The 16,755-nt window shown below is 39.8% G+C and overlaps 1 protein-coding gene across 5 annotated transcripts in view; it reads right to left on the bottom strand.

Annotated features, from left to right (window-relative positions):
* Window positions 1-16,755, bottom strand: part of ctnnd2a (catenin (cadherin-associated protein), delta 2a) — a 293,452-nt gene that overhangs the window by 58,211 nt on the left and 218,486 nt on the right. For all 5 annotated transcript variants that reach the window (XR_008393326.1, XR_008393327.1, XM_017453313.3 and 2 more), the window contains 2 exons: window positions 14,440-14,653; window positions 763-946 (listed from right to left, as the gene is read on the bottom strand). Coding sequence is in view for 3 of the 5 variants with exons in the window: in XM_017453313.3 (XP_017308802.1) it covers window positions 763-946; window positions 14,440-14,653 (398 nt within the window). In the remaining 2 variants the exon portion in view is untranslated. The remainder of the gene's footprint in view (window positions 1-762; window positions 947-14,439; window positions 14,654-16,755) is intronic.

Here is a 16,755-nt window from a genome sequence, read left to right as displayed (position 1 = left end):
TTAAGCTGTTTATCTTGGAAAAAAAGAAAAGAAAATAAAGCTACTATTAGCTACTGATACACGTTCATGCACACACCGAGTTCTCAGATGAATACATTTCTGCCCACATTTACATATTTATATATTAATTAATGCTAATTTTAAAACACAGAGATACACAAATCCGACAAAATTCATCACGCTCACGTTGTTCTCCAAAATATTAATGAAAAAACAAACAAAAAGCTGGATTTTTTCCACCATTACAAACGCCCGTAGTTACTATGTTACGTATATATGCGGTTTGGGACATGGCGACAGACCTGTCGTCATGGTAACCGTGGCTAGTAATCATAGCTGCTACAATTTGTAAAAGCTCAGCTAGCTAGCATCATGCCAACTTTTCTTTTCTCAATAACTATTTCTCGATAATAATGCATTTCAACATTTATGTAAAAAAAAGAAAACAAAAGCCACAATATATTGTTTATTAGCACGAGTGTCACTGCATTAATGTCACATTGTGTGAAGCTGAAAGAATTATTATTATTATTATTATTAGTATTATTATTATCGGTGCGTATTCAGACTAATTTGAATAATATTCACCAAATGTTTTTATAATTAAAGCTACATTTTAGAATTATGATGCATTACGAAGTATTTTTCAGTGTAGTGGTAAAAAAGGCCACGCCCACTTTGGGTTTGAATCCAAACAGAGGTACAGTTAGAGATATGTGGAGAACTAAATACTAATAATTAATAAGACGTAACCTCACTGACCTCAGGCAGCCGGTGGCGTTGCGCAGGACGAGTGACGTGTGCATCTGCAGCTTGCGGTCCTCCTGATGCGGCGAGACGTCCCAGGCGGACAGGGGGATGATCACGGTGTTGGTCAGGACAGCTAGAGCATCCTGGATGATGGGCATCTTCAGGGCGTCGCATGACGAAAGGTTCCATAACACACCTGGGACAGAGACACATATGCGGACTCAGTACACGGATGAACTCTGGGAACTAGCAGGAAGTTTAGGAAGATGGTGCAATCAGAACAACAGTAGCTGTTCCCGTCAGCACAAAACGCTTGGGCTGATGCAACTGTTAGAGAAGGCAAGGTATGCTGGGGTTTTTAAAAAATATATATTGAACATGACAGTTTAGAGTTTCAGTACCAAGCCCCCCCCCCAATTTAAATAAATAAAATATGCTCTTATGATAAATGTAGGTGATAATCCAAGACATGTTTGGTGTTTGATGTTTGCTTGATGACTTTAACATTTGAACTACGTGGATAATTTAGCTAAAAAAGGAAGTCACATTGAGAATTAGTTACATAGTTTGTGTCTCTAACCCAGCTACGCTAACCAATCATCCGCAGATTCTCAAAAATGGAGACTGGTTTTTTTGAAAGATTAAAAAAAAAAACATTGGGTGGAAAAAGGTGACACACCCACTTTGTTCTCTCTCTCTGTGTCTCTCTTTCTCTCTGTCTCTCTCACTTTCTGTGTCTCTCTCTGTCTCTCTCTCTCGCTGTGTGTGTGTGTGTCTCTCTCTGTGTCTCTCTCTATGTCTCTCTCTGTCTCTCTTTCTCTCTGTGTCTCTCTCTCTTTCTCTCTGTCTCTCTCTATGTCTCTCTCTGTCTCTCTGTATCTTTCTTTCTGTCTGTCTCTTTCTCTGTCTCTGTGTCTCTCTGTCTCTCTCTCTCTTTCTTTCTGTCTGTCTCTTTCTCTGTCTCTCTCTCTTTGTCTCTCTCTGAAGCAGAGTTACCCTTAGCACCCAGTAGTTGATTATTTTACTAATACAGCATGACGCAGAGCATTTTATTCCCCTTATATGAGCAGATTATATTTCAGCACTTTATTTCTGAAGAGACACCTGAAACAGACACGCAGGGGTAAAGTTATTGGAAATAAGCTTCTGTCCCATTCAGTGTTTAGTGGCCAGATCCGAACTGTAATAATGTTCATGTTAATTCGACAGACGTACATCTTAAGAACAAGTTTTGATGATTTTTTAAGCAAATAACTAAATGAACAAATAAACCCCTAGCTGTATTTGCAAATTATCCAGTAACGACACTGAAAAACGCACGCTGTAGAGTCTTAATTAAAGGGACGAGGAATCAAAAGCTTAGGAGTTTAAGAGATAAAAAAAAAAAGTAAGAAAATTCAGTGGAAGACTGCATTGTTTTCTCAAAAAAATAAAAAATGAATAAAAAAATAAAAAACCAGGGGCAATTGATGGAGGTTTAGTAGAGATTTTATTTGTTATCTTTGGTGTTTTGTAGCTTGTTTGTGATCCTGTGCATAGGCCTCACCGCTCAGTGAGAAAAGTCGCAGCTTATTTGGACACCAGCTATGTAGCGACCTTCCAAACTCACTAATTACTGCGACTTTTTCCTTCAGGCTCTGAAATAAATAAATAAATAAATACAATCATTTAAAAAAAAAAAGAAAAGAAAAGAAGAAAATGATCAGGGAAGCAGGGGTGCTGTACTGTCACAGATGCACAGGAGTTATTTTCATTCCTCCCCAAGGCGAGAGATGTGAAAGTCTGGCTTTTTAACAGTAAAGTCTGTGCACTATGGAGTTATGATTTAAAAAGTAGAAATAAATTGGCACTTGCCGATATTCACTGTCAAATCAGACCTAACACCATCAGTGATTCATCGAGTGTGAAAAAACAACGCCGCTGGCAGAAAAACACACACCGTGTTGTGCTCTACACGCTGCTACTGCAACCCAGAAGAAGGAAACGCTCAAGTTCAAACATCTGCACAGTTCAAACATCTGCACAGTTCAACAACGCATAATATTTTGCCTTGTTCCAGATATTAATGTATAATCAGAATGAGAAATCAGTGAGTCAGTCCAGCTTATTACGTGTGGAATAAAACACATGTAATCAGTGATATGGTGACGTTTTCTTTAAGGAAGGAGTCTCCAGTGTCGAGACGTTGTTAGAGTCAGAGGTAAAAACTGTAACTTTAAGCTTTACGACATCTTCAGGACAGAGGAGTTTACGTTCTTGTGGTTTCTCTGTTTTTTGGTCTTCTTAACTGAGAGAGAGAGAGTGAGAGAAAGAGAGAGAGAGAGAGAGTGAGAGAGAGTGAGAGAGAAAGAGGCAGAGAGAAAAGAGAGAGAGAGAGAGAGAGAGAAAGAAAGAATGAGAGAGAAAGAGAGAGAGATAGAGAGAGAGCGAAAGAAGGAGAGAGAAAGAGAGAGAGTGAGAAAGAAAGAAAGAAAGAGAGAGTGAGAGAGAAGGAGAGAAAGAGAGAGTGTGTGAGAGAAAGAAAGAGGGAGTGAGAAATAAAGAGAGAAAGAAAGAGAGAGAGTGAGAGAGAGAGAAAGAAAGAGAGAGTGTGAGAGAGAGAGTGAGAGAGAAAGAGAGAGAGTGAGAGAGAAGGAGAGAAAGAAAGAGAGTGTGAGAGAGAGAGAGAGAGAGAGAGAGGAGGTAGGTAGGGAACGACTGTTTACGGGTGCTATAGCATAAGCGAGAACAGGAACTGACTTGTTTCAGAAACCTGACATTAAATGTAACTATAAAGGGATAAAACATACAACGCATCATTCATCGTGGGCAGATTGCTGTCGTAGACGGCATGCGATGAAGCAGTGCGTTACTGTTACCATCTCCATGTGTTTTATTCCTCTTATACCACAGCAATATCCCAACGCTAACAATTTCATTCATCACTCATCACACTTTTTATCCATTTATAGTTACATCTAATTTCCATTTCTCCCTTATGTTAAAGTTAAGGCTTTACCTTTAACAAATTGTTCAATTTTATTTTTATGACTATTGAATAATAATTTAAATTTATATATACAGTGAGGGAAAAAAGTATTTGATCCCCTGCTAATTTTGTACGTTTGCCCACTGACAAAGAAATGATCAGTCTATAATTTTAATGGTAGATTTATTTGAACAGTGAGACACAGAATAACAACAAAAAATCCAGAAAAACGCATGTCAAAAATGTTATAAATTGATTTGCATTTTAATGAGGGGAAAAAAGTATTTGACCCCCTCTCAATCAGAAAGATTTCTGGCTCCCAGGTGTCTTTTATACAGGTAATGAGCTGAGATTAGGAGCACACTCTTAAAGGAAGTGCTCCTAATATCAGTTTGTTACCTGTATAAAAGACACCTGTCCACAGAAGCAATCAATCAATCAGATTCCAAACTCTCCACCATGGCCAAGAGCAAAGAGTTCTCCAAGGATGTCAGGGACAAGATTGTAGACCTACACAAGTCTGGAATGGGCTAGCAGACCAGTGCCAAGCAGCTTGGAGAGAAGGTGACAACAGTTGGTGCAATTATTCGCAAATGGAAGAAACACAAAAGATCTGTCAATCTCCCTCGGCCTGGGGCTCCATGCAAGATCTCACCTCGTGGAGTTGCAGTGATCATGAGAACAGTGAGGAATCAGCCCAGAACTACACGGGAGGATCTTATCAATGATCTCAAGGCAGCTGGGACCATAGTCACCAAGAAAACAATTGGTAACGCCGTGAAGGTACGCCGTGAAGGACTGAAATCCTGCAGCGCCCGCAAGGTCCGCTGCTCAAGAAAGCACATATACATGCCCGTCTGAAGTTCGCCAATGAACATCTGAATGATTCAGAGGACAACTGGGTGAAAGTGTTGAGGTCAGATGAGACCAAAATGGAGCTCTTTGGCATCAACTCAACTCGCCGTGTTTGGAGGAGGAGGAATGCTGCCTATGACCCCTGGAACACCATCTTCACCGTCAAACATGGAGGTGGAAACATTATGCTTTGGGGGTTTTTTTCTGCTAAGGGGACAGGACAACTTCACCGCATCAAAGGGATGATGGACGGGGCCATGTACCGTCAAATCTTGGGTGAGAACCTCCTTCCCTCAGCCAGGGCATTGAAAATGGGTCGTGGATGGGTATTCCAGCATGATGATGACCCAAAACACACGGCCAAGGCAACAAAGGAGTGGCTCAAGAAGAAGCACATTAAGGTCCTGGAGTGGCCTAGCCAGTCTCCAGACCTTAATCCCATAGAAAATCTGTGGAGGGAGCTGAAGGTTCGAGTTGCCAAACGTCAGCCTCGAAACCTTAATGACTTGGAGAAGATCTGCAAAGAGGAGTGGGACAAAATCCCTCCTGAGATGTGTGCAAACCTGGTGGCCAAATACAAGAAACGTCTGACCTCTGTGATTGCCAACAAGGGTTTTTAAACCAAGTACTAAGTCATGTTTTGCAGAGGGGTCAAATACTTATTTCCCTCATTAAAATGCAAATCAATTTATAACATTTTTGACGTGCGTTTTTCTGGATTTTTTGTTGTTATTCTGTCTCTCACTGTTCAAATAAATCTACCATTAAAATTATAGACTGATCATTTCTTTGTCAGTGGGCAAACGTACAAAATCAGCAGGGGATCAAATACTTTTTTCCCTCACTGTATATACATATATTTTTGTTTGCCAAATTGGTGATAAATGCAGACGTTCCTCTTTTTTTCTGCACTTCTAAAATCTCTCTCTCTCTCTCTCTCTCTCTCTCTCTCTCTCTCTCTCTCTCTCTCTCTGTCTGTGCACTTGAAGCACCCACTCTTACATGAGTCATAGAGATGAGGGCAAGGAGGCTGTAGGACTGATGAAGATGACCTTGGCAGCTCACCCTCACACACAATCACACACTCGCGCACACTCACACGCACACTCACAGGCACACACTTTAATCCCACTTGCTGGGAAATTGCCCCTGCCTGATTGCAGTTGCCGGTAGAAAGACCTTATTTTTTTGCATTCTTGCTGGTGATGAGTTTGTGAATAAGGGACGTTAGACACAACACACAGCACGACTCCACACAGGGAGGCCATGATGTTTTTTTTTTGTCTGTAAAGAAACCACCAAGAACGACATTTTTATTCCGAGCTCTGATGGACTGATTTCACAATATGATAAATCTATACAGCACAATAACTATTTTCAGTGTCTGAGAACAACTTTTCGGCGTTAAATTACATTTACGGTATTTTGGCAGACGCACTTATCCAGAGAGACTTACATTTATCTCATTCATACATCTGAGCAATTGAGTTTGAAGGGCCTTGCTCAAGGGCCCAAAGAGTGGCAGCTTGGCAGTGCTGGGGTTTAAATTCACGACCTTCTGAACAGTAGACCAACATCTTAACCACTGAGCTACCGCTGTGCTGGTACAATGAACTACAACCAAATTGCAGAAATCTGATTTAATCAGTAAGAGGATTATTCTCAGCCTGTTGTGGTTCTGGAGTTCTCTAACGTAGGTCACAGTGTTTAACAAACCAGGTATTATATCTGTATATAGTCACACATGTCTATTCAAGTCTAATTACCCTTCATATTGTGTCACTGTGTGAAATTTTGGTCACCCTGTGCATTAAACCCCATTTCATATTTACATACAACAACAGTTAAGGTGTATTCGGTTCACTGTGAAATACGGACTTGAGTCTGAGACTTAAACTTGAGCTGACTTGAGCTTATGAGGCTTGGCAATAGTGTCCAAATTTCACGTCAACATTGAGACTTTGATGTACATGAGGACCACACTTGTCGAGTTAATGAGACTTGGACTTTAAAGACTAAAGACTTGGACCTGAGACTTAGACTTAAACTTACATGACTTGAAAGTTAAACTTGAGACTTACATGGACTTCATAATTCAACTTGACTTGAGACTTGGCCCAAAAATTCAAGCTCAAATCTCAAGCTCAAGTGCAAGTTAAGCCTTTGACTTAGACTTCAGGACTCACCTTGATGTGAACTTATGAGACTTGGACTGGCAGTCTCAACTTTTACTTGAAAGATGACTTAATTCAACTTGAATTAAACTTGGGAGACTGGGGGGGAAAAAAGTCTCAAATCCAAGTCTTGACCAAGACTTGGTCTTGAGACTTAGACTTGAGATGTAACTTGGACTTGAGGACTCAGCTTATGAAACTAGAGACTCAATTTGGATTTGAACTTGCTGCTTGAACTCGAGTGAACTTAGAAAACATAGCAATAAATGTCTCAAATCCAAGTCTCAAGCTAAGATCCAAGTAAAGTATTCATCTTGGACTTAAGGACTAAACCTAACTTACGAGAGTTGGACTTGAGATTTGAACTTCAGGACTCAGATTCAACTTATAAGAGTTGGACTTGGAGCTTCAACTTGGAGTTCAGATTGAGACTTAGACTAAGACTCAACTTAGAACTTATAAAACAATGGCAATAAAAGTTTCAGGTCCAAGTCGCAAGCTCAAGTCCAAGTAAAGTCTTGAAATTTGACTTTAACTTGAGCTTATGACAGTTTGAATTATGACTTGACTTGAACTTGAGGATTCAACTTAAACTTATGAGACCAGGGCTTTAAAAATAAACTTGACAACTGAACTTGGACTTGAGCTTGAGACTTAAACTTGATACTTGACAACTCAACATTGGAGCCTGGGCAATAAAAGTCTCAAATACAAGTCTTAAGCTTAAGTCCAAGTACATTATCTGACCTGGACATGAACTTGGATATGAGGCTTGGACTTGACTTAAACTTATGAGATAAGGATTTCAGGATTTGACTTGGACTTGAGCTTGAGACTGGGACTTGAATTGAGCTTATGAGTTTTGGATTGGAAATTGCTTCCTTGAAAGACCCTGAGACCCTGCTGAGGACTTCAGGCTTGAGTAGCAGTTGAGGTACTTTGGACTTGGACTTGAAGGTAAGCGACTTGACTACATTACTGAACAACAAATGCATTTTTAATGTTTTAAAAGTGAAATCTATCAGCGTATTTCGTCCCATCAGTCTTAATCTGTTCAGATATTCAGAAGTTTGGCTGTTTTTATTTATTGTGGACTTTATTGCTTTTTAATCAGTCAGTGCGTTTACATGGACAACAATAATCCACTCTTAACCCGATTAAGACCATACTTTGATTAAGAAACTACCGTGTAAACAGCAATTTTTAATTACCTTGATTAAGATTATCTGATTAAGGTCATACTCGAAGTAAGCACTAATCGAATTAAGATAGGTGGAGTACTCCTGTTTTAGTTGCATTATGGACGTGTAGTAGTGACATGTAAACACCTTAATCACATTATTAACATCGTGTGAGAGTTTTCACCGCATTTTGCGACAGGACACGATCACACACGGCAATGCTCAACATTTTACGGCGAACAAGAGAGCACAGCTGTGTCCCAAACCTCATACTTGCCTACTATAGGCCTGTAGTGGGGAAAATACATGTATCTCGGCTACTATATAGATGGTAAGTATGCGGTTTGGGACGCAGCTCACGGCTTCAAGCAGTCTATTTACATGTACAGCATGACAAATAATTAACTACACTTAAAGTGTTCGTAAAAAAATGACATAAAAACATCCAAAACTGTATGCGGTCCCATAACGAAGACGGACTGTATGTTGATACGTGAAATTCTGGAGGGACGTCGGAAGGCGTGACGCGGTGACGGAATGACTTGTGCCGTTAATCTAATTATGTTCTATAACATATAAAACGGGTACATGAAAGGAGTATTCTAAAAGTGACTCATGTAAACACCTTAATCATAATACTGTCTTACTCAGAATAAGGTCAATAATTAGATTACTGCTGTTCATGTAAACGTAGTCAATGAATAAAAGAAAGCAGTTTGAGAAATAAACACTCGACTGTGGAATAAAGAGCCTCTAATCGACGAGTGAGAGATTGTGGACGAGTGAGAGACCTTACTCTAAGTACTCTAAGTGGCGATAATCACACCTCATGGCTGCAGAGAAGCACAGAGCCTCGTGACAAATTTGAGGTTTAATGAGGATGTCTCCGATTTGCAGACCAACTGGCGGCTCTTTGACCGTCTGCATACAGAATAGGCTAAAATGAGTGCATTCATCTAACACCAGTGGCAGCTCACCACTTTACGGCGGCCATGTTTTATTAAGTGCACATGCTCACGCTCATCCTGCTGCAGAATATTTTGTTGTTGCCTTTTATTGCCTTATTCAGGAAATGGATTGTAGGAGAGGGAAACGAGGGCGTGCATTTTTCATGACTAAAGCTGTTAAGTGATTCGTTTAGAAAACCCTGGAATTCATAATGCATTCTTTCAAATGAACAATGAGCACGAATTCAACAGGGTCACAAATCAAGAACATTTCGAGTGAGTCATCGTTTTGAATCATTCTGAATAAGAACGGTTCAGGACTTATATTCACGGGAGCCGGCCACATGTGAGGAGGAGTTGGGATAATGCAAGACCAGGTTCTCTCCCTTTCTGTGCAAAGTGATGGCCATGATGATCTTTTCTATTTTACTTAAACATCTTAGTAACATTTCAACAAATTCATTTTCAAAAGCACACTTTAAAAACTAAGCAAAACATTTTGGTAAATCAATCATTGTGTTTCCTTTGTGAAGGAAACTTTGGTTATTTAAGCGTTGTTAGCTTCCTGAAGCAGATCTACTTGGAAACTTTTCTGAAAGGTACACTCGATGTAGTATGGTTCTACACAGAACCTTTAACAGTTCCCACCTAGAATCAAACTGTTAAACCCTTAAGTGTTCTAGACTTGAGTTTTAATGGGTTCTTTAAGGGTTCTGGATATGATTGTGTCATTTTAGCTTTTCTAAAGAGGTTCTACTTGGTGCCTTCTCTGAATGAGAATACACTCTGCTCTAGAATACATAGAACTTTGAAGGTTCCCCCATAATAACAAAACCATGGACATAATTTTGGATTTCTTTCAGCGTTCAACTTGTAAAAGGAAACACTCTCTTGTAGGGTTCTGCATAGAAAGTACAAGGGTTCTACCACAGAAACAAACTGGGGAACCCTTCATTTTTTAAGACTACAGGGCAACACTATCAATAGAAATGGTTCTTTAAGAGGTCTTTGGATAGTTCTTAGCTTTCCAAAGTGGTTCTAAATGGAGTGCTGTCTCTGATACACTCAGTTGTGGGGTTCCACATAGGGTTAGCCTTGGAAAACTTAGGGATTCTGGATTTTCCCAACATTCTTAAAAGTCTTTGGATAGGTAAGGGTTCTTAGCTTTCGAAAATGGTGCTACTTGTAGAGGGACACCATCTCTTTTAGCATTCTACCTAGAAAGTTCTCTTGTCTATAAGAGTCTACAGAACTACATTCTTAGAACACAACGGTTCATCCAGAGGCTTTAAACATACAAAGAACCTGTAGGTTAAAAGGTTCTAGCTTCTACAAAGAGACACCCAAAACCACAAAACCACAAGAAGGACAATACAAATAACCATTAAGGTGTTGGATTTGAACTATATTGGTTTCTCATGGGTTCTTTGGATGGTAAATGGTTCTTGCATTAAAATGAAAGGGATATAATTTTTGGTGTAGGAATCTAACTACAACCTTCAAAGGTCGTCCATTGGCTTTTAAAAATGGTTAACCATGGAAGCCGTTGCAAAACAACCACAGAGCGACATAGTGAAGCAGAACCGTATTTGCTTGACAATGAGAAATCAGACCCTTCCTGGTTCTACTCCACAGAGCCACAGTCTTTGGTTTCACAACACGGTAATGATCCGTAATGAGAGCCAAACGGTTCAAACGTGCCAAAGTGTTCGGCTCTTCTCGGGGGATTTTCATCTGTCAGAGTTTCCCACCGGCTTCCTTCCTGAGTGTGGACTAATACTCCATCTGCTCCATGTGGCCACTGTGTATCAATTAAAGTGTGACTCATACAAAAAAGATGCACACAACTCAGACAAACACAAGCCCCTGAGGTTCTGCGTCTTTTCTTTCGAAACCGAGCGTTTGTTCTGAGATGCAGGAAAAGACCTTGCGCTTTGAATGCACCCACAACGAAGTTGTTGAGTGCTTTAGAACTTGACCAACTGCCCTGTAATAAAACATTTATCAGTGTTGTCCTGTTGCCAAGGTAGTGGTCAAATCATATGAAGACAGGATCATCACAGGTATATCCCTAACCATAATCATAAACAGTAACCCAAACTACGCTGAATTCAAATCTATTTCTCAATCTCTTGTCTTCGGAGGAAGAGAGTAAAACAAAGCAAGTGATCTTCTCCCATTTACTCCTCTTAAAAAGGAACCCAAGGAACCCAGCTCCACCACAGAACCAGAACCAGCAGCAATCCACTATATCTTCAGGAACCTTTCTCCAGTTAACAGTTCTTAAATTCTTACATTTCTACAAAGGCAGGCCAAGCGTGACTCTGACTCACTGGCTTATTAGAGGCAGAGAGGATGAGGATCCTCTGGGTCTCCAGCCGGCTGATTAAACAGTGACAGCGGCCACTCTAAGTACGCTGTGCAGCGTAGAGTTTAATTTATATGGTAATCTGCATTTAGCAGGCCAGCTACGGGCTTCTCTGGCGTAGCCAAATCCATCCACTATCTGCTATAAAGCTGTTCGTTTCCACTAACTGCCACAGTGGCTTCATGAACATGGGTGGAAAATGTACAGTATTAATTAACCCTTCAACAGGTAAGAGTGGAAAATGATTAGCAAAAAATTATGTCATGTCACTTTATATATCATTTGGACTTAAGTAAAACATATCCAAAGGAATTTTTGATATAAGTTGTATAAGTATAATGAGTCTTTATTGGTCATAGCACAGTGAAATTCTTTTCTTTGCATATCCCAGTATGCCAGGAAGTTTGGGTCAGAGCACAGGGTCAGCCATGATACAGCACCCCTGGAGCAGAAAGGGTTAATGGTCTTGCTCAAGGGCCCAACAGTGGCATCTTGGCAGCGCCAGGGCTTGAACCCTCGACCTTCTGATCAGTAACCCAGAGCCTTAAGCGCTAAGTCCCCACTGCCCCAATGTATCTCCCAGATACGTTGCCCCTATTAAGGTACAAAAAAGTCAAAGTCATCCCTATTCCTGTGTTTTATTTTGTGACCAATAACTTGGTCGCATAAGTATGCACACCCCTAAACTTAATACTCTGTTGAAGCACGTTTTGATTTTATTACACCGCTCAATCTTTCTGGGTAAGAGTCTACCTGCATGGCACATCTTGACTTGACAATATTTTCTCATGCTTTCTTATAAAAACCTTCTAGATCCATCAGATTGTGAGAGCGTGTCCTGCGCACAGCCCACTTCAGGTCACCTCACAGATCTTTAGTTGGATTCAGGTCTGGGCTCGGGCTAGGTCATTCAAAAACATTGATCTTCTTTTGGTGAAGCCGTTGCTTTGTTGATTTGGACGTGTGCTTTGGGTCGTCGTCATGCTGAAAGTTGAAATTGCTTTTCATCTTGTGTTCTGCACTAAAACCGACTGGTATTTGTAGCTATTCATGATTCCCTCCAGCTTGATAAAAGCCCCAGTTCTGCCTGAAGAAAACCAGCCCTAAAGCATGATGCTGCCACCACCATGCTTCACCATGGGGATGGTGTTCTTTTGGTGATGTACAATTATTATAGCTTTTGGAATTGCTCTCATCAGACCATAATACATTTTGTCACATGGTTTGGGGTAATTTAGTTAAGTTTAGATTGAGCTTTTTTATGATAAAGGGTTTCCATCTAGCCTCCCTAACTCATAGCCCAGACGTGAGGAATATTAGAGACTGTTGTCACGTACAGAGAGTAATCAGTACTTTGTCAGAAATTATTGCAGCTCCTTTAATGTTGCCGTAGATCTCTTGGCTTATTCCCTGGTAAGTTTTTGTCTTGTCCTTTCATAAATTTTGGAGGGACGTCCTGTTCTCGGTGATGTCGCTGTGGTGCTCCAATTTTTCTACTTGTTGATGATGGTCTTCACTGTGTTCCATGGCACACTGAATGTTCTGGAATGTTCTTGCACCCCTCTCCTGATTGATATCTATTGACAGTGAGACCCTGCACAGGCTTTGTAAGCTCTCTGGGGCGGCCATGGCTCAGGTGGTAGAGAAGGTTGCGCACTAATCGTAGGGTTGGTGTTTTGATTCTTAGCCCACATGTCTCCACATGCCGAAGTGTCCTTGGGCAAGACACTGAACCCCAAGTTGCTCCAGATAGCAGGCTAGCGCCTCCTTCAATATGGCAAGGCATCTCAAGGGGACATGCACACTTCAAAATGTGCTCAATAACAGCTTGAACAACTTGATATGACTTTTTGGAGTTCTTCTTTAGCACCTTAAGACAACGTTCACAATTAATATTAGCAGATTTTTGAGAAAAACTCTTTGATTTTTGAGAAAAACTCTTTTAAGGGTTAAATGTGTAGTTTGATGAAGTTCTCCTATTCTGTATGTGAAAGAATGCCACACTACAGCGAGCAAAAGGTTGATACTAGAAGGATGATAATATACTGATCAGATCAGCCTTCATTAAAGGTTATGGCTAGATAATTCTTTCATAGGTTCTACTTGGAATACTCTTTGATAGGAAAATCTCTGCTGTAGGATTCTGTATAGAACCTTTAAGATGGACAAACTGAAGAACGCTCTAGTACTCATAGTCAGTAGATCCGTTTTACTGCATTGATGACGTATCCCATGACTCCAGTAATAAATAATAACTCCCAGCATTCTTTGCTGTAAACTCAATCAGACCTGTGACCTACAAGGAGAAGGTTTCACCCTGACAACACACATGGCGAGTTTAGAGATTATTAAAAGACAATGTCACGTATAAGTCTGAATAAGGGTACTCGGCGTGTTTTGAAGAGGATGTGGTCGATTAAAGTAAGATTTTCAGATCATTTTAGGGTAAAAACAACTGATATCTCACACAAGTCTCACAAGACAAGACCGCAATAGCTGATGCTCCGCATTATGCTTTATCCACACGCATATCCTGAAGATATGTACTTCCCAAAAACATGCTCAATGTCTCACCCGTCCTTCAGTGAATAATAATCTCACATGGATACTGTAGATTTGTATCTATGAACTGATATTGTAATCATAAAGAATTTTCTGTGGTCAATGCTGGACTTTTATGGCCAATTCAATCCAGACATGAGCATGACTGACGCATGAACTCCATAGAATTCCACTGAAATAGCAGAAAGTTTGTACGGCACGATACTCATTTTTACAGCAACACGGGCAAACAAAATAAACACAAATATACCAGTTCTTCACTGTCCGGTTTTGTGCTGTAGTTACAGCTGGCTGATCAGTACAGTGTTAGTAAAGCAAATGAGACATAGCAATGCAAAGAGTTCAATTTGCTTGGCTGAGAAGGGGCGGGGAGGGGGTGTGGTTGTTGGCAGGGCTGCTGAGAGCTCTCAAACTAGGCCCATTTCATTCATTATTAAATGTTAAACAGTGAGTATCTCTCTAAAAAATAAGATATCAAAGCGTCGACCAAGTAAGATAACATTCACAAAGTCATTTTATGGTCCAATCTCATCAAAGCCATGGCCATATCAGATTTTTGCCTTGATCTTTCCCTCACCAGAATAGACTTCACCAAAGATCAGGAATAAGTTGAAGACCATAGACCATGTCTTACCTGTAACCAGCTCCCGGATGTCCACGTCCGAGGTTTTCCTCAGCAGACGCACCAGAGCTGGGATTCCTCCACAGTTCTTCAGGGCAATCTTGTTGTCATCGTTAGCTTTCCCATAGACGAGGTTCCTCAGAGCTCCGCAGGCGCTCCGGTGCACCTCCGCCATCCGATGATCCAGCAGGTCCACCAGCAACGGGATACCACCCTGCCTCCGGATCTGAAGGACAGAGAGAACCTCATATCGCTACTGATACTCCATACAAGGTTCTTCTCATTCCTGATGGTTATGCAATGGTGTTTAACAGTCAGTTCTAGTGGTTTTAGATGTCAAACGTCTCTTATTTGAGTTTGCAGTAGTTTAATTGTTAATCTATTAAGATTACGTTCATATTGAATATATTCTGGATGTGTAACTGAATCGAAAAAAGATTGGAGTCTTGAAAACCTTTATTTAAAAAATTGTAAAGACCAATGTTTTTAACAACAACAACTTGAGTTCAGCTAGATAAGAAATTACAAACGGAAAAGTGTATTTCAATGCTGTCAATAGTACAGATTCTAAATCTTTTACGCTTAAACATTATTATTATTATTATTATTATTATTATTATTATTATTATTATTATTTTTAACAGTAAAAGTGGTCCAGTCAGTTACTGCCATGTTAAAAAAAAAATTATGTAATTTTTCAATGATTATGTGAATAATAAACAAAAAGAATATACAATATATATCCATTTTCCCCCTGTGTTTGTGTTTCATTTTTTTTTTTAATTAAATGAAATAATATTTACTGATACAGACTTTGAAATGATGGAAATAAGGAAAATCAGGTGTGAATGAAACATTATTTACATTGATATTTTTATATATATATATATATATATATATATATATATATATATATATATATATATATATATATATATATATATATATTTAAAAATGAAGACTTATGGATCTGCCTATAATTGAAATAACAAAATTTATAATATAAATAAATCTCAAATAAAAATTGCAAACGCACTTCTTTTTTTTGAAGCTACACAATTATTTGAAATTTATTTTTTGAAATTCAAAATTAAATGAATAAATAGATAGATAAGTACAATTATGAATTAAAAAGTATATCCCAGAGCTCACAGTCCATCAGGATTATCATTCCAATGACAAATCAAAGCAAACGTTATATATAAAAGAAACATTTTAATAACCAGAAGCATTTCCTCAAACCCAGTCATGAACCTGAAAGCATCAGGGATCAGCTTCTGAATCATCCTTGTGAGAACAAACAGCGTGACTAAGTCTCAGTCAACAGCGTCTTTGTGTTCTGCATCAATCAATTAAAGCAAGCCAAGTTCATTAAAAAGGCGGCTACAGAGTGCCAAGTGTGCCTGAGAGAACGCCGCTCGAAATCACAATGACTGACACCTAACTCCTACTTTCTCGCTTATTTACTCTCTTCAGGCCTCCGCAGCTTCCTGAAACGAGCGGATAAACAAGTCCGACATGTTCTATAATTCTCACAGCACTTCAGAGTTCCTCTTCTCGCTTACGTTAATATACGTCAAGAGCACTCGGCATATACTTACAGGCGTTAAAGCAAGGCGTTCGAGTGGAATGAAGGCATACATGCGTTTAAGTGGAGCTTCTGGAAGAGGTGGTCTTAAAGAAAGTGGAAATTAGTGATCTAATGAGGTTTGATGATGTTTTGTAGTTTTGAAGGCCACATAATGAAGCATCACCTGCTTCATCATGAGAGCAATAATCATAAATAAAAGAAGAGATTCAAAAAATCTCCAATATTTGACATAATAGAAAGGTAGAACTCTATTAGAAACCCAGGATTGTTAAACATATGAAGAACCCTGGAGGAACCATGTTTTTAAGTGTGTAGATGAAGGTGATGAAGTTGACTTGGATGAGCCAGTACCAGTCATTCAGTCTGGTCATTCCCCAGTCTGGTCATTCCCCAGTCTGGTCATTCCCCATGCAGTTCAGGCTGCAGCGCGCTAACTGCGTAGACGACTTTGTGAGGGTTCCGTGATGATGAAATCATACTTCATGACCTTACAAGCTTGCACAGTTGTATGGTTTTGTATAGGCTGTTGTGTATGGATACGTTTCATCATCATGTCTGTAAAATGTTGGCAGAAATATAAACCAATTTTACGCTGGTCGGGGTGGTGGTGATTCCAGAGCCAATCCCGGAGAACCCGGAGGAAAGCCACGCAGGCACGAGGAACACGTAAAACTCCACACAGACAGGACCTCAAGCTCAAGATCCAGGAGTCCAAGAGCATAACATTATTTTCACAG

Source organism: Ictalurus punctatus, chromosome 23 (assembly GCF_001660625.3).
Source record: "Ictalurus punctatus breed USDA103 chromosome 23, Coco_2.0, whole genome shotgun sequence".
Classification (NCBI taxonomy): domain Eukaryota; kingdom Metazoa; phylum Chordata; class Actinopteri; order Siluriformes; family Ictaluridae; genus Ictalurus; species Ictalurus punctatus.
This window is presented reverse-complemented; position numbering and strand designations above follow the sequence as displayed.